This window comes from Laetiporus sulphureus (genome assembly GCF_001632365.1).
Source record: "Laetiporus sulphureus 93-53 unplaced genomic scaffold LAESUscaffold_42, whole genome shotgun sequence".
NCBI classification, from domain to species: domain Eukaryota; kingdom Fungi; phylum Basidiomycota; class Agaricomycetes; order Polyporales; family Laetiporaceae; genus Laetiporus; species Laetiporus sulphureus.
This window is the reverse complement of record NW_024468551.1, coordinates 226,545-247,789: the sequence shown is the minus strand read 5'-3', so window position 1 is coordinate 247,789 and position 21,245 is coordinate 226,545. Positions and strand designations below refer to the sequence as shown.

Sequence of the window (21,245 nt, the reverse complement as noted above, 5' to 3'; positions counted from 1 at the left end):
GAGAACTGCGGCAGGATCATGGCAAGAGAATTGCGGAGTCTTGCGCAGAATTCCGCCCGGAGCCCCGCATTCACTGCCTGTGCGAACATGTACGCATGCAAGTTTTCCCAGCTTGCACAGCTTCTCCACCATTTGGGGGGAGCGACGATACGCACAAATAAGGCTTCATGCATTGTGTCCGATAAGCGGATGGCATGCTGCGGGGCATGATCGCGAATAGCAACCATTCGTACGTCATTTGAGCGCTCTCTCGCCTTCCATATGACCTCTGCGCGCGCCATCGGAGAATGTGACTGACGCGTGACGTCACGCGTCGGTCGACTCCGCACTCGCTATGGAAGTATGCTCTTCATTCTAACAGCTGAAACATATACTTGCAGACGTGTGACCCGTTGACAACGGACCAAATGCTAGCCAAAGGTTATCATCAACGTTATCATCTGACGGTAAGTCAATTTGTTGGCGCCCAGGCACTGACAAAACAACGCCCTATCTGCGGATGTAACACAGGTCGTACGGTTATTGTGGACGCTTATAGTATGCTCCAAGCTCAACGTCCATGCATAAATGCTTGAAGCTTTGACTGCTACGTAACACGACAATCTGATTGCATCCGGTGACTACGAGCGCATTCACTTCCAAACTACCCCCCTCGGGAGGCCGACGTGGGCGTTGTCACTGAGACCAGGCGGCGGGAGAAGTCTTGAGCGTCTACAATTCTGTCAGCGCCGCATACAAAGAGCCGCTGTGGATAATAGCACAACAAAACCATGGACCCGAGTCGACCCATCTAACTTTCGCGGCATGTTCCACATCCCCAACATCATCGCTGTATTCCTTGCATGCATCTGCTTGGGATTGCTTTATGTGCGTAGGGTACATCAAAAGCGTTTCTCGTCTCTCTTCCCAGGTCCAAAGTCTATTCCGCTCCTCGGGAATGCGCATCAATTTCCGTTAGAATATCAACACCGGGTTCTCGGCGAATGGAACAAGATATACGGTAGCAGCACTGTAATCATCATTATGGTGATTTGGCTTATGCATCTCATCATTAGGCGACATTATCTACACGCGGCTGTTCCGGAGGCCAGTTCTCATCCTGAATTCGGCGCAAGCGGCGTTCGACCTGCTGGAAAAGCGAGGTTCAAAATATTCTGATCGACCACGATTTGTGCTCATCAACGAGTTGTAAGACAGTATCATCACCACTAAGATTCGGTTGATATGACGTGCTCTGGTTGCAGGATTGGATTCGATCCAAATCTGTCATTTATGCCCTACGGAGACCAATGGCGCCGTCATCGTAAATGGTTTCAGGCCGCACTCATTGACAAACGGAAGCTCGAGACGTATCATCCTATGCAGCTGAGGGAAGTTCACCGGTTGTTATACATGTTCATGCAGACGCCGGACGGTTTCATTATGCATATCAAACGGTAAATGAGTTCTTGGTCGTCAGGGATTCTGCTGATTCATTGGAATGTAGACTAGTGGGCGCATTATCAATGGAGATTAGCTACGGCCATCGGGCGACCTCCCTGGAACATGATGAGCACATCAAAGTGGCAGACGACACAGTAACCGCAGCTTTTGAAGCGGGTAACCTTGGGTCATCGTTGCTCGACTTCTTTCCCATCCGTTAGTGTTTTCTCTTCATTTCCCATACGCCGAACCGTTGCTTATTAAACGATGGTTTAGTGAAATACCTTCCTGCCGCTATGCCCGGCATGAAAGCCAAACGTGAGGCTCTGCGTATTCGTCCTCATATGCGCGCCTTGTTTGAAAAACCCTATTTCGAGGTAAAGAAGGCAATGGTGAGTGCTTAGGGCCTCAGAACAGCACGGTAACTCATCAGATTTCTAAATAGGCCCTTGGTACTGCGAAGCCGTGTTTCTTGACTTCCATGTTGGAAGACACGATGAAGGACGGAGACCTGACGGAAGAAGATGAGTACAATATTATGGGTGCTGCAGGTGTTTTGTATGCAGGTATGCAGTTATTGCTCTTCTTTTCTCTCTCGGATGACGCTGACATACCTTCAGCTGCTACCGATACCGTACTGGAGATAATCCATTGCACACGTATGCACAATACTGACCCCTTTCCAGACATCCACCACGCTTTCAACCTTCGTGCTCGCGATGGTGCTACATCCTGACATATACAGGAAGGCGCAGGCAGAGATTGATCGAGTCATAGGCACCGAGAGGCTACCAGACTTTAACGACAGAAGCTCCCTTCCATACCTCGAGAATGTTCTGCAAGAGACATACCGGTATGTGGCCAAACATTCTGAGACGTTGAGTTTGACCTAACAATCAATGCTGCAAGTTGGAATATTCCTGTTCCTCTCGGTGTGTCTCCACCACGATGGCACACGAGAATCTGACTGAGGTTGTACACTAGGCGTTCCTCATGCAGTGATCGGAGATGATGAGTATCAGGGCCATTATATTCCCGGAGGAACCACAATCATCCCCAACATCTGGTTCGTGATAACGCTCGTCGAGACATCGAGACAATTATATCAACGATTCCATTCTTTTTCCCAGGCTCATGGCTCGCGACCCGGACGTCTTCCCCGATCCTGACTCCTTCCGTCCTGAGCGCTTCGAAGAGATGGACACATCCACAGCAGCATCCAGAGACATGCAAAAGATAGTCTTCGGCTTCGGTCGCCGGTACGTCAAATCCTCCACATCCCGATGCACAAAAACAAAAGCTAAACTTCACGAAGAGTCTGCCCGGGTCGTCAATTCGCCGACACGACCGTCTGGCTAGCAATGGCGAATATCATCGCGGCTTTCGATATTTCAAAGGCAAAAGATGCGATGGGCAACGAGATCACACCTGTTCCTGCTTTTTCATCCGGCACGATTAGGTGGGCCGCTACGCGTCTGCACCCTAGGCCATTTCTGATAAGACGGAGTATAGCCACCCGAAACCGTTCAAAGCACGGATCCTTCCACGTTCGGACAAGGCTGCTGCGATGGTTTCTCAGCTGTACAGAAGTAGCGCACTCTGAATGCTACTCACTGTATCATAACACGGTGCGGTTAATCACACGATTGCGCATGCCCGCACAATGCGAAGGATGTTTCTCCGCGTGCACTAGCGTTGATCATGAGATTCTGTCCGGGCGCTCAAGGGCGTCTTTGGTATTCTACCCCAATGAATTTCAACTGGCTAACATGGGAATCACGATAGACTGACAATGCAATGTTTATCTTCGCACGATAGAGTGGCTAATACGTCCTTTCAATATCTCTCGATACCAGGTTCTTGTTCATCAACAGCCGAAGCATACAGGACATGTGCATGGTGCGCACCTATCCGAGCCATCACGAGAAGACCGTATCGCTTGACGCTGAGAACCGACTCCAGCTTCCGACGTCGGAGCGCCCATCCGTGCGCCAACTCGTCCATTGAAACCGTATCACGAACCATGCATCTTCGCACGTACCCGATTCCCTATCATAAACGCCATAGCAGTCACCTGGTGAATGCTTTGTGTCAACACGTCAAGGGGCCACATTTTCTGCGACATGAAATACCTTACTGACGTGGTCGTAACGCTCGCACTTTTGTCTCTCGCTGTCTGGCTCTATTCCTTTTCATCTCCTAGGAAGAAGGGCCCTCTATTTCCCGGGCCGCATCCTCTCCCGTTTATCGGCAACGTTCACCAAGTCACTGCCGACTACCAACACAAAACGTTCACTCAATGGGCGAAAAGATATGGTAACCATCTCTATCTGTATTTGCAGGCTCCATTCACTCATCTCGCGCACCTCAGGAGTTATCGTTTATGCACGTTTTTTCGGGCAGCCGGTCCTCGTGCTTCACTCGGTTCACGCCGCAAATGACCTGATGGAGAAAAGAGGAGCGATCTATTCAAGCAGACCGCCGCTCGTGTTCTTGAGGGAATTGTAAGTGATCCGCATTCAATCTCCTGTGATGTTGTAGCACATACTAGTTGACCTGCAGACTTGGATTTGATACCAACCCCGTTCTCTTGCCTTACGGCGATCAATGGCGGATGCATCGAAAGTGGCTGCAAGCTCTGCTGCAGGACAAGAATGCTCTCGAGTCCTATCGTCCTATCCAAGAGAGGGAGATTCGCCGTTTACTTGCGGCACTTGTGCAAACTCCGGATGAGTTTGCTTCGCACATCAGAAGGTGATTATCGCAGTTCACCAGTAGTTGCAAAAATTCAAACTCAGCGACAGATTTATTGGCGCTGTCTTGATGGATATCACATACGGCCATATGGCGCTCTCTCTGGAGGACGACCAATTCATTCGTTTAGCAGCGAAGGCATCCGTAGAGGCAGCTGAGGCGGGCAATGTTGCTTCGACGTTGGTCGATTTCTTCCCTTTGCGTAGGTTTGCCGCTTGCACTGTTTAGTGATTAAACGCTGACGTGCGCGACAATTAACAACTGGGAACATTGGCAGTGAAACACATTCCGACATGGATGCCTGGAGCTGGCTTCAAGCAGAATGCCCTGCGTATACGCCGCGAATTGAAGATTGCCGAGACCACTCCATACAAATGGGCCAAAGAAGCAGTAGTGAGTCGTTTTGTGCTTGCATGTATTCAATAATGTCCTCATTTCCAGGCGGCTGGGAGTGCCCGACCATCGTTCGTTTCCTCTCTGCTGGACAATTTATCTACAGACAGAGACTTAACGCCAGACGATGAACGCAACATCTCAGGTGTAGCTGGTGCACTCTACAGTGGTATGAAGCTACATGAATCCTTTGTGAGGTCGCCATTAACGCTTGCACTGGACAGCTGGTACCGATACTGTAAGTGTGTACATGCCCATCATACAGTGATTTAATCAGTCAGCACCATAGTCTGGTACGACTCTCCAAACATTCATCCTCGCTATGATGCTCTATCCCGACATCTGCAAGAAAGCACAAGCGGAGATTGATCAGGTTGTTGGTACTTCTCGGCTTCCGAACTTCTCGGACAGATCATCATTGCCGTATCTTGAACGTGTGCTACTCGAAGTATATCGGTACGCCTAGCAGAATTATCTCTTTAGTGTTCTAACATAGTGCCTACCTGGACAGCTGGAACTGTCCCGTCCCATTGGGTATGCTGACCAGATTCACGACAGCAACTGCTGCTCACTCTTCGATCAAGGGGTGCCACATTTCTCAACTGCTGATCACACCTATTGCGATCATTATATCCCGAAAGGGACGATTATTGTACCCAATTTATGGTATACATCGCTCAGACTTGCTGAATGTCCACATCTCCATTTCATCCCTTGTCACAGGTACATGACGCGAGATGCCAATATCTTCCCGGACCCCGAAACCTTCCGACCCGAGCGATTTAAAACTATGACTGTACAAACGACGGATTTATACGATCCACGCAAGATCGTCTTCGGGTTCGGCCGACGGTCAGTAAACGATGTTCGCACTGCTCATTATCTTCGCTCGCTGAAAGAGATGCAGCATATGTCCAGGCCGCCAACTGGCTGACTCCTCAGTTTGGCTCGCGATGGCTAACATCTTGGCTTGTTTCAACATTTCACAATCTGCAGGCGATTTCGCTAACTACGCGACCTTTACACCCGCATTCTCTCCCGGTGCTATAAGGTATGCTCCATCTGCCCCTAATGTCGATTCGTGGGTTAGTTTTCTGACATTGGCAATGAAGCCACCCCGAACCATTTCACTGCCAGCTTAGCATACGATCGCAAGAAATCCAGAAAATTCTGCTCGAGTTGAACTTGGAATCAACATGCTGAGCGGCCGAATCACATTTAGTCTAGCACAGGAGCAGATGTACAGTAGCTGATCTATGACCCTCTTTGTCTTGAGACATGAGCATGTGGGACGCAAGCCAGAGAAGATCCTGTTTTCGAACCCAGCAGGAAGGAAACTGGCGCGTGTTGGGCGAATTTCCGGATGTCTCAATGATATCGCAGCAGACTACGGCGTTTTCTTTCCAGACGCGGTGTTAGTATCAGGCTAAGGCATTAAATGGGACCAGGGTAACCAAACTATTTATGATCCGAGGTTTTGGAAGCCCCAGCCGCTATATGTTGTAAATCCTCCGGGCGCTGAGGCAAGTTACCTCATGCATCTCAGCAGACAATTTGCTAATTGAATTAGATATGAGGCTCACGAACCGTTTGGAGGCAGATAGTTGCCAGCGATGGAGACAGTCGCCATATTGATCGTTCGGCGACACAGCAGTAGCAACCCCTGGACGTTCGTTACTGACATTCATGTGGCCGGCAGATTACGATTGATAACGTGTCTGTAAGTGTTTCACAAATAGAAAGGTTGCAGGTTGGAACGAAGCTGACATCGACAATGACTAAAACGCTGGATCCCACCTTCGCGCTTGCCATGCTTCTATTGTTCGATGTATTCCATTCACGTGCCGAGGGGCCGCGCGACGAAGGTTCTACGCCCAACAACGGGTAGTCTACGACGTTGTGCCATACGGATCCGAATGTGTGTGAAATCGTGCTATTCCTCTCTTGGCAACGTATCTGTAATGAGATTCTTTTCTGCTATGACTCGGTAAGCACAAACGCGGACCTTTTCATAGTTAGACCGTGCTACTCAATTGCAGGTGTTGTTCAGTTAGATTCCGATGAGCTCGGGCCGCCAATGACCACGCGTATAGTATGTATCACATCATTTCCACCCATTGCACTTGTTGAACTGCTTTCGGACAAACTGCTATGATTAAAACCTTCAGCGTACATGATGACGGGAGACATCCTCGTTCTTCAGAGTGCAAAGCTGCTGCTATGATCGAGTACGCTTATCGTGTTGACGTGCTCATTGTGCTATTGATATTGTTGCTCATCTCTACCTGTTACTTATTGCGTCCACCGCACCATCTGCTCTTCCCAGGGCCGCGTCATCTTCCCTTCGTTGGCAATATTCATCAGATTGACCATGAATACCCACACAAGACGTTTGCCCAGTGGACGAGATCTCATGGTCTGCACATCCGCTCAGAGTCGCCTTCCCAATACTGACATACTATTATTCTCCAGGACCTCTCGTTTATACCTACCTGTTCAGACAACCTGCCCTCATCATACACACCGTCCAGGCTGCAATTGATCTCATGGAGAAGAAAGGCGCTATTCATTCAAGCCGGCCATCATTTGTTTTCCTGATCGAACTGTAAAGCCAGATTAATCGTCCATAAATCTTTCGATAACACAAATCCATCATATAGAATTGGTCTAAACAATAATCCGGCCCTTCTTCCTTATGGTGATCGATGGAGACGCCATCGAAAATGGCTACAAGCTGCGCTTCTAGAAAAGAACATTCTCGAATCGTATCATCCTATTCGCGCGAGGGAAGTTCATCGCTTGTTGACCGGGCTCGTGCAATCTCCGGACGAGTTTGCATCGCTCATCACAAGGTGCGCTCTATCGCACACCAGAGTCACAGGTCTAAGGCGTACATAGCTATGTGGGTGCCATATTGACGGAGATCACCTATGGGCACACGGCGACTTCGTTGGAAGATGACCAATTTATCCAAATGGCAGCAAAATCTTCTGCAGATACGATCGAAGCTTGCACATTCGCGTCCACGTTGGTCGACTTTTTTCCATCTTGTACGTTCGTCACGACTGTGTAGTCAAGAAATGGGGGCTTATCCACAGGTATTCCCGCGTCCAGTGAAACACATCCCGACGTGGATGCCCGGATCTTCATTTAAACGAAATGCACTGCGTATTCGACAGCAGGTCAAGATTGCTGAAACCACTCCGTACACGTGGGTCAAAGAGCAGATTGTAAGTTTGGCGATACGATTCATTCTTCGCTTACAATTACGCCCATATTGCAGGCATGTGGGAGCGCGAGACCATCTTTCGTATCCTCCATCTTGGATAAAATGACCAGGGACGGAGAATTGTCTGAAGACAACGAGCGCAATTTGTCGGGTGCGGCTGCAAGCATTTACAATGGTGTGTGGACCAGCAGTCATTATAAATACACTGTTCACGTCTCCTATTGCCACTCACTAGCTGGAACAGACACCGTGAGTGTCCCCGATCTTTGCGCATCATAGGTTTTCTTGACACGCTGTAGTCGGTCACCAGCATACAAACCTTCGTGTTGGCGATGGTCCTGTATCCCGAAGTCTTCAAGAAAGCGCAAATGGAGATCGATAAAGTCGTTGGCAATTCACGACTTCCAGATCTAGCGGATAGAGGCTCATTGCCTTATCTCGACCAGGTACTCTTGGAAGTTTATCGGTACGTCTGCTGCAACACTACCAGTCGTCCACCATAGTAATGAAATCGACAGCTGGAATCCTCCGGTACCGCTGGGTAATTTCTAGTGCGCTTTGGAACTGCAAATCGTTGATGATCCATGCAGGGATACCACATCTTTCAACCAGGGATGACGTATATTTAGGTTGTCATATTCCAGGCGGAACGATGACTATGTCCAACATATGGTATGTGTCACACATTCACCTCGCTCACATACACTGCACTAGACGGCAACCTGTGCAGGCACATGACTCGAGACCCAGAAATATACTCAGATCCGGAAGCATTCAGACCGGAAAGGTTTGACGAGCTCGACGCGGAGACCATGGAACTGTATAATCCAGGCAAAATTGTGTTTGGTTTCGGTCGGCGGTGAGAGCAACCCTTCTGAGCTTTATGTAGCCACTGAAAGCCATCAAGCATTTGTCCAGGGCGTTATTTGGCTGATTCGAGCATCTGGCTAGCTATGGCTACTATCCTAGCAAGTTTCAACATCGCTAAAGCAAAAGACGATAAAGGGAATGTCATCACTCCTACTCCTGCGTTTCTTCCTGGCCTTGTAAAGTATGCATCGTTACATTGAACGGAGAGCGCCTATTAAAATATGTTCGTTTAGCCATCCGAAACTATTTCGCTGTCATATAAGCCCGCGGTCGCAGGAAATGCGGACGCTCATTCTTGATCAAGGCATGACTATTGCAGTCTGACATGTGGAGAGGAGTTGAAAGCTGCAGGAATCCCGTTATGCAGTCGCAATGTTTGCTAGCCGTACAATGATGAGATGACGCAAGCCAAAAGGTTTTGAAGCAGAATATTTCACCACCAATATGGGGTGCAAGCAACGCATCGCCCCGAGCCGTGAGAATATACGTGACGTCACGCGCTGAGGCGCTTCTTTATGTCTTTATGGCTCGTTTAGACTTCTTGTGAGGGCTGCTGCATAGCTCGCATGCATGATGAGTATCTCCACAAGCTCACGCTCAGTAATCCGAACCAAGACACTATCGCGCTGTGAGAACTCCAAATTTATTTGCCAGCGCTAGTACGCAACGTGAATGTGCCGAACATCCCTTTTTGCATCTCCAATATTCTTGGTCCCGATAAGTCAGGAAGATGCCTCAGGACAACTCGATAAGCTGGCTCACAATGCATACCTCTATAGCTTTGGTGCTTGTGTTCATCTTGCTGGGTGTCTACGTGGCGTGGTGTCGGCCCTTGTATGAAACAGATCGAAAGCCTCTCTTCGCGGGACCGAAGTCTCTGCCTTTGCTTGGAAATGTTCATCAGATACCAACAGACTATCAGCATATTACATTCGCGCAATAGAGCAAGAAGGATGGTATGTCTTGTTACACTAAAGGGCGTGCACGTCGGATTCCGGCTGAATAACATACATTCTAGGAGACGTGATATTTGCGCGGCTCTTTCTCAAGCCCATATTGATAATGAGTTCTGTGGAGGCTGCGTGCAATCTCACGGAGAAACGTGGAGTCAATTATACAAACCGACCATGTTTTGTTATCCTGAGAGAGCTGTGCGTCAAGTTCATACTATTTGAGGTGTCTCTCTGATTGTGCGATTAGCGTGAGGTTGAACACAAATACTGCGTTACTTCCATATGGTGAGCTGTGGCGCCGTCACCGCCGATGGCTGCAAGCCGCAGTTCTGGACAAGCACATGCTTGACAGCCTATCGTCCTCTCCAAAGGAGAGAGATTATCCGGCTACTGGATGGGTTGATTCAAGCGCCTAATGACTTCTCGTCGCATGTCAAAGGGTGAGCTACGCTGTCAGCGCTACAACTCTTCTGACGTTGCTTTCAAATTTCTCGGGGCTCTTGTTATGGAGATCGGATATTGCCACACTGCAAAGTCGCCCGACAACGATGAGTTCATTCGGCTGGTTGTGACGGACGCATTGGAAGCTGGGAGTCTTGAGGCTACGTTATCGACTTCTTTCCTATCCGTGAGTGGCGTACCCTTGGTGTGCGGGAAGACTATTGAGCTATTTAATTTCTATCTACCTCTTGTTTATTTTAGTGAGAACACGCCGTCGTGGATCCTTGGAGCCAATTTCAAGAGAAAGGCCTACTTCTAAAGGTTCCATACAAATTGGTCAAAGAGGTGATGGTAGGTCGTGTATGTTGTGCGTCGGGTTATTCTGACTTTCTGGTAGGCATCAGGCACAGCGAAGCCATCATTTATGAGTTCAATTCTCGAAGAGGAGTCCAGGAAGGGGCGACTTAGCCAAGACGACGAAGACAGCATCATGGGAGCCGGAGGCATCCTATACAGTGGTACATCGTCCGCGTTTCTTCTCTCCCGTCTCCGAACCAACGTCCCTTCTGTCATGATCAGCTGGTACTGACACGGTGAGTTCCGCTGTATGCGTGCGCTCTACCCGCGTTCTCAATCGGATCGTGGACATGCACCGTCCTCATGACATTCATCCTCGCTATGGTGCTCTACTCTGACGTCCGCAAGAAAGCGCAGGCCGAGATCGATAAGGCAGTCGGCATCGAACGGCTCCCAGACGTCGATGATAGAGCTTCGATGCCGTACCTCGAGCATGTGCTATTGGAGGTCTACCGGTGCGCCCATAATATTCTTGTGGGTTCACGGCGACTGATCCATATGACGCTGCAGATGGAACCCTCCCGTCCCTCTTTGTGAGTAGACTGTCTGCAACCGTACAACGTGGACCTTCTTATGTGGTTTTGCAGGCGTGCCTCACCAACTCATTGGAGACGACGAGTATCGAGGCAGGTATATACTTTCAGGCACGATGATCATAGCAAGCATCTGGTTTGCCAATGACTTTCCCTCACTTTCCTTTTTTGAATGTCTTTTTAGGTGCATGACGCATGACCATACACTGTATCCTAACCCCGATGAGTTCTGCCCTGAGAGGTACAGCGAAATGGATGTATCTACCGCAGAATTCAGAGATTTGCGCAAGTTCGTGTTTGGGTTCGGCCGAAGGTACACTTGCTCCATATCATCCCCTTATCAGCCCATATTGATTCCGCCACTCTGCAGGCTCTGTCCCGGGCGGCAATTTGCCGACTCGACAATCTGGCTCGCGATCGCGAGCATTCTCGCCATGCTGGACATCAGTAAGGCCAGCGATACAGCCGGGAACGTGATCACGCCCGTGTCGGCTTTCGCCTCGGGCGCAGTGAAGTATGAGTTTTGCATCTGTGCCAGCATGTCTTCTCACGATGAAGAGCCAGTCACCTGAAGCCCTTCCGTTGTGAGATCCGTCCCCGGTAGGTGCAGATCGTCAAATCGGTCTTACGACAGGCTGCCAGCACAGGAACATTGACTGCAGGTAGGGTGCTTGAGGAAGAGAAGTCCGGGCATCTCAAACGAAGAAATGTGTAGAACACCGTTCCTTGATCTCTGCAGAAGGACAGATGCGCCTTTATGGTTTATGAGCTTACAGAGAGTCCACGCGTAAAAAATACAATATGCCCAAGAGATGTCAAATCGACATCGAGCGATGAAAGTTAGAGAGTGCATATGGCACCTAGAGTTATCAATCTGGGATTAATGGCTACAACAATTCACTCACATCACTTCGGTGTGTCATTACAATTTACTTGCGATCGCCACCCTTGACAGTCAGCATCCCAAATTTTCGTAATCTTCTTCACCACCTCTTCCGACGTGTCCTTCCATGCTTCGTGATTGTCCAGTCTGTCCATTGTCGTGATGGACAAGCGATCACCCGCCCACCTCCCGCGATGCAAGTCACCCTTATATCTCATTGAAATAGAGTCGTCAGAGGACCAGCAAATCTGGCTCATGAGAACATGACCCAGACCGAAGCCGCCTCTCCCTCCTATCCCGCGAGGCATTTTAGCGCTAGAGCCCGTCAAAGCCGCAACAACGCTGGCCCTGACGTACTCCCGCTTCGAGATGCTGCATAATACCCATCCGTGAGTCTCATCCTTCGAGAGATCGATCGAGTATTGCGGCTTCTGCCGGCGAGAAAATTCTTCGCGCTCGAAAGACGACACGTTGTAGTGAAAATACGCATCATGAATGCTGCTGATGTTAAGAACATCAGGTTCAGAATGTCTAGAGGGCGCTTCCCGCCATCTAACGTCGTGAAAGTTGCGGGGATTGTTTGTGTATGAGTCGTACTCTTCGTTCGAGTCGCCATCGCCTTCATCTTCATCTTGGCTGCGATATTCGTAGAGTTCGCTCTCGGAGAGCATGCCTACTGGCAGATCATGCCACCGCATATAGTCGCCGGCGCATATGACGCGATCACCGGCCCATGGCGCTGTCGTCTTGCATGCCAGCTCATACACACGGGCCTGTCCAATGTCGGACAATGTCTTGTTCGTGAGCGACAGCGAGATGGCACCGCGCAGATCATCGATCTCATCAAAGATGAGATACAGGATTTCGGGTGCGAGGTCCAAGGATCCCAGTGCTGAGTTCGCGGATGGACCTGAATTTACACCACTCTACTAAATTAGAACATCGTCATGCATCGAGTGGATGTCTGGCAGACGAACTCTTTCTTGATATCAAGAGCCGATAGGGGAAGGGGTATGGCAAAATACGGCACAAGAGATTCAGGTATACCGTCAAAAAGACATTCACCCAGCTTTCCCAAGTGCGAAGTCGCTTCTCGCTTGTCGAGATTGATGCTATCCGACCTCGTCAGTCTCTCACGTAGTCGTCTGTTCCCGCAGTGCGCATTACGCACATCATCCAATACTGGCCCATATTTCGTAGTGGTGCTGTCGAGCGAAGAGTATCGGCTGGTGTGAGACGCCACATTGTAAGTGAAACGAAAGACACCACAGAAATATTTGTAAAGCTTGTGCGTACCGAGTGGAACAGTCAACAGTGTATACGAGGACCGCTCAGAAAAGATCGGAGAGCTGGAGTTTCAACAGGCCCGTGTTTAATTACGATCAAGAGAGCGAAACGAGCTGCATGAAACGAGATTGTGAGTGTTACGGAACGCTTACGTAATTCAGAAATTGACTGCACTGGCGGCTACTGGCGGCACTGCTGGCGGCCCAGTCACAATGCGCTCGTGTCCTCTCTTCAACCATTTTGCATCTGCAGCTTGTCTTCAAACTTGGCTCGGTTTTAGGATATGACGCCTATGTTAGTGAATTCCCGTGCCAGTACAGTGAATTGAATTAACTAAGCGACTGTCCCGCAGGGTATGGTCTTCAACGCCACAAAAGGAGAGAATGTCTCCGATAGGATGGCAGTGAAGAAGTCGCGGGTTTCTCTACGCCGCAAACGCACGATGCTTCAGCATGGAGGCCGCATATTGCAGCTTTTGCATGTCCATGAGGCGATTCCGACAGTGTTTGCCTATGGCCGGTTCGAACATTTCGAACATCTTGCGATGGCGCTGCTTGGCCCCAGCGTGAAGGACCTTTTGCCGCATTCCACTGAAGACAATCCTACCTGTTGCTAATCAGATGGTAGGACATTCCATTTGTCAACATATGCGTTATCTCTAAGCAATGGGATTTTGTACCTCTCAGCCTTGGAACACATACACTCGCACGGGATCATACATCGGTAAGTCAAGCCTGATAATTTCTCCTCTCTGTGCAAGACCCCAATTGTGTGCGACTGATTAATTTCGGTATAGCTCGTCGTTATCAGACGGGAATTCCCGCTCAGCCTATCATTGAGCGAAAACACATAATGGCTACACTTACCTGGGCCAGTCTCAATGCACACTACGGAATAGGCAAGTCTTCTGTGTAGAATGCATTTCTCTCTTCTCAACTCTGTTTTATAGATTTTTTCCGTCGTGATGACCTCAATTCCTTTGCAGACACTGTATTATTTCTTTTGAGAGGTGACCTACCGTGGCGCAAGGTCCTCAGCAATCGAGGCACCGTTATCGCTAACATGTTGCAAGTCCGTGAACAGAAGAAGATGTGGACTGGCATCAAATTAGCAGAAGGATACTTCTCAGACTTTGACGAGCTCCTTGACTATTCCCATTCTTGGAGTTTTGAGGGTGGACGGGACTATTCTCGTTTTTTGCGCATGTTAACAAATCTATACTATTACTACCGCTCTGGATTCGCTGATGATGATATGCTCGATTGGTCCCCGTCTCTGCCTGGTATGTTCAATTTTATTCAATGAATTATATCCACGTTGAACTCTGTGCCAGTTTCTGTTGACAGAACCTTCTCAGAAGATCGACATTCAAGGTCCGATTGTTACCGCTGGTCAGATGGTATACGTAGAAGTCCTGGCTGATCTCACAATACAAGGCATCCCGAAGCTGAATGACTCGTACATCTGGTATGGCCCGTCCTCCTTGCGAGATGAGTGGCTATTCCGCCGAGGCCCTCTCTCGTAACCAAGAGCCAATTTAACACCGATGAAGGCCGACAGTATGTAACAGCGGCACCTCTCACATGGAATCAACCTCCAAGCACCGTTCCATCAGTGCGCATCGCACGGTATTTAGATCAACTAGAGAAGAGCGAATCTGCCGGAATTCGTACTCCCTCAGCTTGGCATATTCCGGACGCATACCGCTATGCCTTTGCTGGGTTGAACTCATTCATTGGTGTTGATGATCAGGTATCGAGGAAATATGTTATTTCGATCTTTGCTAATCAGTTCTATCCAGCCTCTTCCCGCGGTTTACCAAGTCGATTCCGATATGATTAAGCTTCTGGAAGATACATTCACCGCCGCAGAGAAGCTCGAGATGCAGAACGAAGAAGACGCGAAAGCGTGCGAGAGCATTCGAGAAACGCAGGCTGCGCAGCATGTTCCCCATATTCGCGCGTATTACGCCTTTACGGGCCACAGCATCGAAACAGCGCGTGAAGAGTGGTTTGGAACGCGCGGATGGCTCGATGGGCTCGTCCAAATTGGCAGGTGTCGAGCTGCAGGCAATGGGTGGGCATGGACTGGGACTCCCGAGGCCGCTGTTGATGCAGAAGGTGGAGGGTCTACAGAGGAATTGTCTGACAGTTATTACGGCTTCGATCTCGCAGACTGGGAACTGCAAGGAGAGCATGATATCTCCTTGACGTTGTCGAGTCGGGGGAGACGGAGATGTTGGATGCGCAGATTCAGCGCATCGATGAGATCATAAAAAACTCAATAAACGATCCTCATTATTGGAATGTTTCATCGCTGTCCTCTACGTGACAGAATGTAATAAGCCGACGAGCTTGTTGGCGCAACGAAAAGCACCATAGACTATAACGAGCATGCAATACATCACTCCGTACACGCAAACCACATAGCAACACAATCATGAAGGAGTCGGGTACTATGATTGTTAGATGGCGACAGATTGAGTCCACCGCATATAACCAATCCACTCATTCTGTCCCTCTGCGTCGCCAATGGTGCGGGGGGCTTTCACTGATACTCGTCAAATCGGATGCTGCCCTGGAATCGCGCTCAGAATTGAAGCTGCTTTGCTACGCTCACCTAACGTTTCAGCTGTCTGGCCGTCGTGCACCGCCCTTGCAAGCTTTGTGAGAAACCAAGCCAAGGAGCCAGACCGGCTATACCTTTTGACAATATCATGTACTTTTAAGTACTGTTATTAAGATGATTGCACTTTCCTATGCTCCCTCCTTAGCCCAGACTCGTTACCACCACCTCTTAAAAAACCATAACGTAGGATTTTGCGAGCCGATCCATGTTGACTTTGCTGCTTGAAGGGAGGCAGAAAATGAGAGCACACGTATCCTGTTCTGAGACTGTTTTACCAAAAGACCATCGACCAACGTCCCACTTTTCGGGCCATTCTCCTCGTTGAAGAGACTGCCAAAGCTCTCATGGCAACGATTGTGCGACCACTTGCGGTTCTATGATTCGACATCACATGCCCAACGCTTGCGAAAACAAAGTCAAGGAGATAGCAGACCTATCTTGAACTCTATTTCACATCACGGCGGCCAGCCGATAACGTTCATTACGTGGACATGGGGCAGAAGCGGCCCTGCAGCGGACAGAAGCATCTTCGGTTCTTGCATGCTTTCACAATGGCAATGTTCACGAAGCGGATTGAGCTATTCGCAGGACATCGGAAGGCTGACGAGAGGGAATGCCCAGCTAAAGATGGAAAAGGGTGAGAACTGCTGACGATTAGCATGTATCCAGATTGGGATGTACGACAACTGCTGCCCCTGTTAGAGATGAAGCGAGCGCGCCGTAGTAGATGAGCGAGTCTCGCGGGCAGGCATGATTCCGCGAGTCATGGCGAAAAAAGACAATGGTGGCCCTTATCAGGACGTACATCGTGGCATCCAATTTTCCCGGAACCTATCTATGCGGTAAGCAAGATGACTCGGCTAGGTCGCTGACCGGTTGACGGCGTTTTGGGCAATTCAATGGCCTACAGACGTGTGAATCACCAGCAGCACGGGGGCAGAGCGGATGGCGGCTGCTAGCTGCTATGCGCCAATTGGGGCTTATTCGCGATTCAGCCTGCAGGTCGCATTGATACACCGATGACTGGACAGACAAAGACAAATGAGAAGCGGATAATTAAACGGACAGTGATGCTGAGCATACCACATGTCACAATTGTTTCAGACTCCGAGACAAGGCTAGATATGAACGGGGAAAATACAAGCCAGATCTAGGGGCGTAGTGAAGGCGGACTGTATTGTTTGAAGAGGCAGAAAATACGTAGCGTGCGAGCACAGCACTCGGATTCGAGGGAGGTACCTGAGGGCAATGGGAAATCAGGAGTCGGACGTTGGTCCTTACGTGTTGTCACAGACGCACGTTCGTTTTCGGTCACGCGCAGCGAAGGCTTCTCTCAAGCCCATGGTTTGAGCGCCCTCTGGTCCTTGAACGTTGAACTTTCAGAGTCCCAATCCACCCTAATCGTGACGCTAGAAGATGCTCTGGCATTCATTTACTGCTCACGAACAAGAAGGGCGAGAGAAATATTGGGTGAACCGTGAACGAACATAAGCTGGATCGCTAGTAATAATTTTCGAGCGAGTCGGGTTTGCGATACGGCACATTGAATGTCAGACTATTGACACTTAATATGCGTCCAAGGTCATCCCCAGGGTAAGAACCGTGACGTCGCTGTCAAACTCGTGCTATCGCGACCAAGTGCGTTTCCAGACCTCATGTCTTTGGTGTGGTACTCATACTATGATACACAAATAATGAGTGAGTAACGCGATCCTTGCAGCGTAACAGACTTAAAGATAACGTCGTCTCAGGGTGATCAAACAAAGTTTAAACTCCCTTGTGGCTCTGGGCAGTTAGTGATTATATGTGTTTGTCTTCTGCCGCTTCGGACGTCGATATTGACATTGCGCAGCTTGTTACACCTGTTCGGTTGTAATACTCTTTCGCTGTCAAGCTTTGCATTCCGCTTTCAGCATTCGAAGTTCTCCACGCGAAGAACTTCAAGGACAAAGGTATAGCCAATGCGCGTTCCAACTTCCGCGAAGAGCACGTCAGCTGCTCCGATTCACCCTCCTATTATTCCCACTCCAGAGGAGCTCCAATACCGCCGATGCTTCCTGGAGCGTCTCATAGCTTCTCTGCCAGATGCATGCGCCTTGATTCTTGAGGTCATTCTGATATGCGATATGTCATGTGGAGTCACCGTTGTACTCGTATGGACATTATTTGTTCCACCAATTGGCAAAGGGCACTCCTTTGAGCTCCGATTTACTATTCGACGGATGCGGTTTACAGCATACTGATATAAATAGAGAACAGGGCCTTGCATCTCCAACCCTGCACATTGTATGGGAGAGCGACATGGAGTCGCAGCTCTACATTTTGTGCGCAGCACTTGTGCTGATTGCCATCCTTCTCTTGTATCACGGCTATGTGTCTCCTAAGCATGCTTTACCTCTTCCTCCAGGTCCACCCCGTCTTCCCATCATTGGAAACGCGCATCAGGTGCCTTTTGACTTCCAAGAGGAGACATTCGCTCGATGGGCTCGACGATACGGTGAGCAAGACTTAGTTCGTTATTTCTCAATGGATTCAACGCTGACGTACCTTAGGGGATGTACTTTACCTTCGCATCTTGCAGAAGGAGATCATAGTCCTCAACTCCCTTCGGGCGGCACGCGATCTGTTAGAGAAGCGGGGCTTCATATACTCTGATAGGCCACGCTTTGTAATGTTCTGCGAGCTGTGAGTGTTCGAAAGATGCTCGCGGTACTTGTATCTCAGATGCGATCCAGTGTCTATTCCTTCCATCCTAACTTTTCCCTTATGCCATACGGGGACCGATGGCGCCGCCATCGCAAGTGGTATCAGGGATCTTTGCAAGCTAGAGTGTCCCTCAATGCCTTTCAACCTGTGCAAGAACGGGAGGCCAAGATATTCCTTCAAAGCATGCTTAAGACGCCGAAGGAGTTTGTTGCTCATATCAACCGGTAGTTATGATGCGATGTTCATAAAATGTGGATTTACCAATGCCAGTCATCTGCAGGTATGCCGGTGCTGTGCTACTCGAGATAGGCTATGGCTATCTCGACGACGAATATGTGGATATGGCAGAGAAAGTGAGCACAGGCGTCTTTGAGACCGGCGGAGCAGGTTCTACGATAGTGGATTTCTTCCCGATCCGTAAGCGTGGCTTTTCTCACAGCGTAATGCTTTCAAGATATTGATCGTTCTCGATAGTCAAATATTTGCCGACGTGGATGCCGGGGGCAGGCTTCAAGCGCAATGCTTTAAAGATCCAGGCCATGGGTGAACATGCGCGGACCATTGCCTTCTCTAAGGTCAAGGAGGATATGGTGCGCCGGCAGTTGCGCTTTTAGTCATATTTAGTCATATAATTCTCATTTGGCTACATAGGCTGCGGGCATTGCCAAGCCCTCTTTCGTTAGAAACATCCTCGAAGAGATAGCAGAGCCCACGGAAGAGGATGAATTCGAACTCAAGGGCGCTGCAGCGCTTCTGTACGGAGGTAAGCTCGAATTTTGGTGAATTGTGAACAGTACTAATAAATCATGTGCTTTTGTAGCGGGCACAGATACGGTAAATTCGGAGATATCCCTCAATGGTCAATTCTGATCCACAGCGCAGACAGTTACTACCATGACTGCATTCGTACTGGCCATGGTCTGCAATCCGGAAGTTTTTGCGAAAGCGCAAGCTGAGATGGACGCTGTCATCGGCAACACACGGCTTCCCAACCACGACGACCGAGCATTGCTACCATACCTAGAATCTGTCTTGAAAGAAGTCTACAGGTAAATACGTTCGTTTCTCTATGAGCGAATAGCGATTGATAAGGCGTGCATCAGATGGAGTGCCGCTGTGCCCCTATGTGAGTCTAATAGGTGTGATACTCAAACTGGATGGACGGAGTTACTGATGTGATTCTAGCGTTGCCTCACCGGCTTATGGAAGATGATGAGTACCGCGGCTATCGCATGCCAGGTGGCGCCATGGTTGTGCCGAACATATGGTACGTACCTCAATGACACAATCACGAGGATATCATTTTAATGCGAACCAAGGGCTATGACACGGGATGAGGAGATGTTCCCTGATCCTGAATCCTTCCGTCCCGAGAGATTTGAGAAACTCCGCGGAGATAATAATGATCCTGTCGATCCACGCATGATCATTTTCGGTTTCGGACGCCGGTAAGCGATGCAAGTGCAAAGGTGTTCGCTACATGATACTTAATGCCACTCTTGTAGGATCTGCCCTGGTCGTTTCCTCGCAGACGCAAGTGTCTGGCTGGCGTTCGCAAGTATGGTAGCGACATTGAACATCCGCAGGGCTCATGACTCGTCCGGAAAGGAGATTATGCCACCAGCTGACTTTGTGTCAGGGACAGTCAAGTATGTATTCCCGCCTTTAATTTCTTCGACGAGCTCCTCTGAACAATGTGCAGGCACCCGAAGCCTTTCAAATGTGACATCCGTCCTAGAACTAAGCATGCTGCTGACTTGATCCTCGCTGAAGCCAGGTCAGCCTAAACACATGCATTCACGATTCAGCTCGTCTCAGAAGCTCAGTATTTCCTTTCGATGTAAAAAGTACTTCGCGGTGTATTATATGTGAAGGTCCGAAATTTGGTCGCTCGGTTGATACCATTGGCAGGCGAAGTGTCGTGGTTGGCCGTTTGAGCTCTGGCTTGCTGTCCGACCATCAAGTTGGCAATCATCACTCATATCACAGCAGAATGGTCGCCTTTGGCATGCCGCATTTTCACTGTCATACTGAGAAGTTGCCTCTAATTGTAAGAATCCAAGCTATAGGAGCTAACATCAATTGCACAAGCTCGATGACACGTTCTGGCTCTCACTTCGAGTCCTGAGAGTGCGACAGGTGATCGTCAAGCGGGCCAAAGCAATTGCTGGGATCTTATGTCTCGCTCTGACTGGTGTACTAGTAGTGGCTCTTGGTTGTGCGCTTTGTATGCTGCGCTCGATTCTAGTGCCATCTCTTTCTGAAAGAAAAAAAGAAACCGGAGGCCGCAACGGCCAATGCCAAAGGAGATCAACAATTTCGCTCGCAAACCCGAGGGAACGCTCCATCAAGGTATCCGGGACGGGCGTAACACATCGTGACAGTCAAGCAAAACAATTCGTAGAATATTCCGACACGGGGAATCGAACTCCGGGCTATCGCGTGAGAGGCGATAATGTTAGCCCCATATCGGATCCCAGGCTAAACATTGCAGAACTATTGATCATCATCATTGGCCGTCGTCTCCTTTAAATTTAATTGGATGAGATGGTCGGCTTGAAATGTTTGCGAAGCTCCATCATGACGCGCACTCCTTGACATCAAGTCGCCGTGAACTGCACGGAAAAGCTACCCTCGGCAGCAATTATCAGTCCTGACTCCGCAGCGCTAAGTCTTGAACGTGATGCACCGTGTGCACGAGTCTGAGCTGTGTTGACTGGTTAAGCTTTTAAGCTTTAAGGCTAGTTGCTGGTGTTAATTGTGCTGGTGTTAGTTATGCGGCCTCCGAA

General features: G+C 49.3%; 8 protein-coding genes across 8 annotated transcripts; 7 read left to right on the top strand and 1 right to left on the bottom strand.

The window, feature by feature from the left end:
* Positions 1 to 804: 804 nt before the first annotated feature.
* LAESUDRAFT_762188 (cytochrome P450) lies at positions 805 to 3,025 on the top strand (the record flags this gene model as incomplete). The annotated part of the gene is made up of 13 exons (XM_040913057.1): positions 805 to 1,000; positions 1,056 to 1,188; positions 1,245 to 1,436; positions 1,487 to 1,638; positions 1,699 to 1,814; positions 1,868 to 1,988; positions 2,043 to 2,056; positions 2,109 to 2,275; positions 2,332 to 2,354; positions 2,407 to 2,488; positions 2,553 to 2,681; positions 2,738 to 2,881; positions 2,935 to 3,025. 13 exons carry the CDS (start codon positions 805 to 807, stop codon positions 3,023 to 3,025), a joined length of 1,560 nt encoding a protein of 519 aa, XP_040760950.1.
* Positions 3,026 to 3,401: 376 nt separating this feature from the next.
* Positions 3,402 to 6,082, top strand: LAESUDRAFT_729477 (cytochrome P450). The gene is made up of 14 exons (XM_040909636.1): positions 3,402 to 3,738; positions 3,794 to 3,926; positions 3,985 to 4,176; positions 4,227 to 4,378; positions 4,454 to 4,569; positions 4,618 to 4,738; positions 4,794 to 4,807; positions 4,859 to 5,025; positions 5,081 to 5,103; positions 5,154 to 5,235; positions 5,293 to 5,421; positions 5,477 to 5,620; positions 5,682 to 5,968; positions 6,029 to 6,082. The coding sequence occupies exons 1-13, from the start codon at positions 3,546 to 3,548 to the stop codon at positions 5,770 to 5,772; spliced, it is 1,557 nt and encodes a 518-aa protein (XP_040760949.1). The 5' UTR covers positions 3,402 to 3,545; the 3' UTR covers positions 5,773 to 5,968; positions 6,029 to 6,082.
* Positions 6,083 to 6,789: 707 nt separating this feature from the next.
* LAESUDRAFT_705082 (cytochrome P450) lies at positions 6,790 to 9,084 on the top strand (the record flags this gene model as incomplete). The annotated part of the gene is made up of 13 exons (XM_040906572.1): positions 6,790 to 6,985; positions 7,042 to 7,174; positions 7,230 to 7,421; positions 7,468 to 7,619; positions 7,684 to 7,799; positions 7,853 to 7,973; positions 8,034 to 8,047; positions 8,098 to 8,264; positions 8,317 to 8,339; positions 8,389 to 8,476; positions 8,529 to 8,657; positions 8,706 to 8,849; positions 8,902 to 9,084. The coding sequence occupies 13 exons, from the start codon at positions 6,790 to 6,792 to the stop codon at positions 8,990 to 8,992; spliced, it is 1,566 nt and encodes a 521-aa protein (XP_040760948.1). The 3' UTR covers positions 8,993 to 9,084.
* A 786-nt stretch (positions 9,085 to 9,870) lies between these two features.
* On the top strand, positions 9,871 to 10,499 carry LAESUDRAFT_377896 (uncharacterized protein). The gene is made up of 2 exons (XM_040902235.1): positions 9,871 to 10,413; positions 10,460 to 10,499. Exon 1 carries the CDS (start codon positions 10,037 to 10,039, stop codon positions 10,379 to 10,381), a length of 345 nt encoding a protein of 114 aa, XP_040760947.1. The 5' UTR covers positions 9,871 to 10,036; the 3' UTR covers positions 10,382 to 10,413; positions 10,460 to 10,499.
* A 124-nt stretch (positions 10,500 to 10,623) lies between these two features.
* On the top strand, positions 10,624 to 11,707 carry LAESUDRAFT_377860 (cytochrome P450). Its single transcript, XM_040902234.1, has 6 exons — positions 10,624 to 10,874; positions 10,930 to 10,952; positions 11,007 to 11,088; positions 11,137 to 11,265; positions 11,323 to 11,466; positions 11,517 to 11,707. Exons 1-6 carry the CDS (start codon positions 10,723 to 10,725, stop codon positions 11,554 to 11,556), a joined length of 570 nt encoding a protein of 189 aa, XP_040760946.1. The 5' UTR covers positions 10,624 to 10,722; the 3' UTR covers positions 11,557 to 11,707.
* A 151-nt stretch (positions 11,708 to 11,858) lies between these two features.
* LAESUDRAFT_762185 (uncharacterized protein) lies at positions 11,859 to 13,026 on the bottom strand (the record flags this gene model as incomplete). The annotated part of the gene is made up of 3 exons (XM_040913056.1): positions 11,859 to 12,761; positions 12,809 to 12,947; positions 13,007 to 13,026. The coding sequence occupies 3 exons, from the start codon at positions 13,024 to 13,026 to the stop codon at positions 11,859 to 11,861; spliced, it is 1,062 nt and encodes a 353-aa protein (XP_040760945.1).
* A 302-nt stretch (positions 13,027 to 13,328) lies between these two features.
* Positions 13,329 to 15,506, top strand: LAESUDRAFT_814845 (uncharacterized protein). The gene is made up of 8 exons (XM_040914634.1): positions 13,329 to 13,416; positions 13,475 to 13,745; positions 13,809 to 13,845; positions 13,919 to 14,020; positions 14,072 to 14,404; positions 14,469 to 14,643; positions 14,724 to 14,874; positions 14,924 to 15,506. The coding sequence occupies exons 2-8, from the start codon at positions 13,743 to 13,745 to the stop codon at positions 15,395 to 15,397; spliced, it is 1,275 nt and encodes a 424-aa protein (XP_040760944.1). The 5' UTR covers positions 13,329 to 13,416; positions 13,475 to 13,742; the 3' UTR covers positions 15,398 to 15,506.
* A 2,472-nt stretch (positions 15,507 to 17,978) lies between these two features.
* On the top strand, positions 17,979 to 20,350 carry LAESUDRAFT_729466 (cytochrome P450). The gene is made up of 13 exons (XM_040909635.1): positions 17,979 to 18,247; positions 18,303 to 18,435; positions 18,486 to 18,680; positions 18,737 to 18,873; positions 18,931 to 19,046; positions 19,108 to 19,219; positions 19,277 to 19,290; positions 19,339 to 19,505; positions 19,560 to 19,582; positions 19,642 to 19,723; positions 19,776 to 19,904; positions 19,962 to 20,105; positions 20,159 to 20,350. Exons 1-13 carry the CDS (start codon positions 18,052 to 18,054, stop codon positions 20,241 to 20,243), a joined length of 1,533 nt encoding a protein of 510 aa, XP_040760943.1. The 5' UTR covers positions 17,979 to 18,051; the 3' UTR covers positions 20,244 to 20,350.
* Positions 20,351 to 21,245: the final 895 nt, after the last annotated feature.

What these genes read in the sequence shown, in the direction of transcription:
- LAESUDRAFT_729477 (XM_040909636.1), top strand. Translation starts at nt 3,546, where the DNA reads ATGAAATACCTTACTGACGTGGTCGTAACGCTCGCACTTTTGTCTCTC. An exon ending in AATGGGCCAAAGAAGCAGTA is followed by an intron (nt 4,570 to 4,617) that starts GTGAGTCGTTTT and finishes CCTCATTTCCAG; the next exon opens with GCGGCTGGGAGTGCCCGACC. An exon ending in GTGCTACTCGAAGTATATCG is followed by an intron (nt 5,026 to 5,080) that starts GTACGCCTAGCA and finishes CTACCTGGACAG; the next exon opens with CTGGAACTGTCCCGTCCCAT.
- LAESUDRAFT_729466 (XM_040909635.1), top strand. Translation starts at nt 18,052, where the DNA reads ATGGAGTCGCAGCTCTACATTTTGTGCGCAGCACTTGTGCTGATTGCC. An exon ending in TCGATGGGCTCGACGATACG is followed by an intron (nt 18,248 to 18,302) that starts GTGAGCAAGACT and finishes GACGTACCTTAG; the next exon opens with GGGATGTACTTTACCTTCGC. An exon ending in GTCTTGAAAGAAGTCTACAG is followed by an intron (nt 19,506 to 19,559) that starts GTAAATACGTTC and finishes GGCGTGCATCAG; the next exon opens with ATGGAGTGCCGCTGTGCCCC.
- LAESUDRAFT_377896 (XM_040902235.1), top strand. Translation starts at nt 10,037, where the DNA reads ATGACTTCTCGTCGCATGTCAAAGGGTGAGCTACGCTGTCAGCGCTAC.
- LAESUDRAFT_814845 (XM_040914634.1), top strand. An exon ending in TTGGTCCCCGTCTCTGCCTG is followed by an intron (nt 14,405 to 14,468) that starts GTATGTTCAATT and finishes TTCTGTTGACAG; the next exon opens with AACCTTCTCAGAAGATCGAC. An exon ending in TTCCGCCGAGGCCCTCTCTC is followed by an intron (nt 14,644 to 14,723) that starts GTAACCAAGAGC and finishes TCAACCTCCAAG; the next exon opens with CACCGTTCCATCAGTGCGCA.
- LAESUDRAFT_377860 (XM_040902234.1), top strand. Translation starts at nt 10,723, where the DNA reads ATGACATTCATCCTCGCTATGGTGCTCTACTCTGACGTCCGCAAGAAA. An exon ending in GTGTTTGGGTTCGGCCGAAG is followed by an intron (nt 11,266 to 11,322) that starts GTACACTTGCTC and finishes GCCACTCTGCAG; the next exon opens with GCTCTGTCCCGGGCGGCAAT. An exon ending in TTCGCCTCGGGCGCAGTGAA is followed by an intron (nt 11,467 to 11,516) that starts GTATGAGTTTTG and finishes ATGAAGAGCCAG; the next exon opens with TCACCTGAAGCCCTTCCGTT.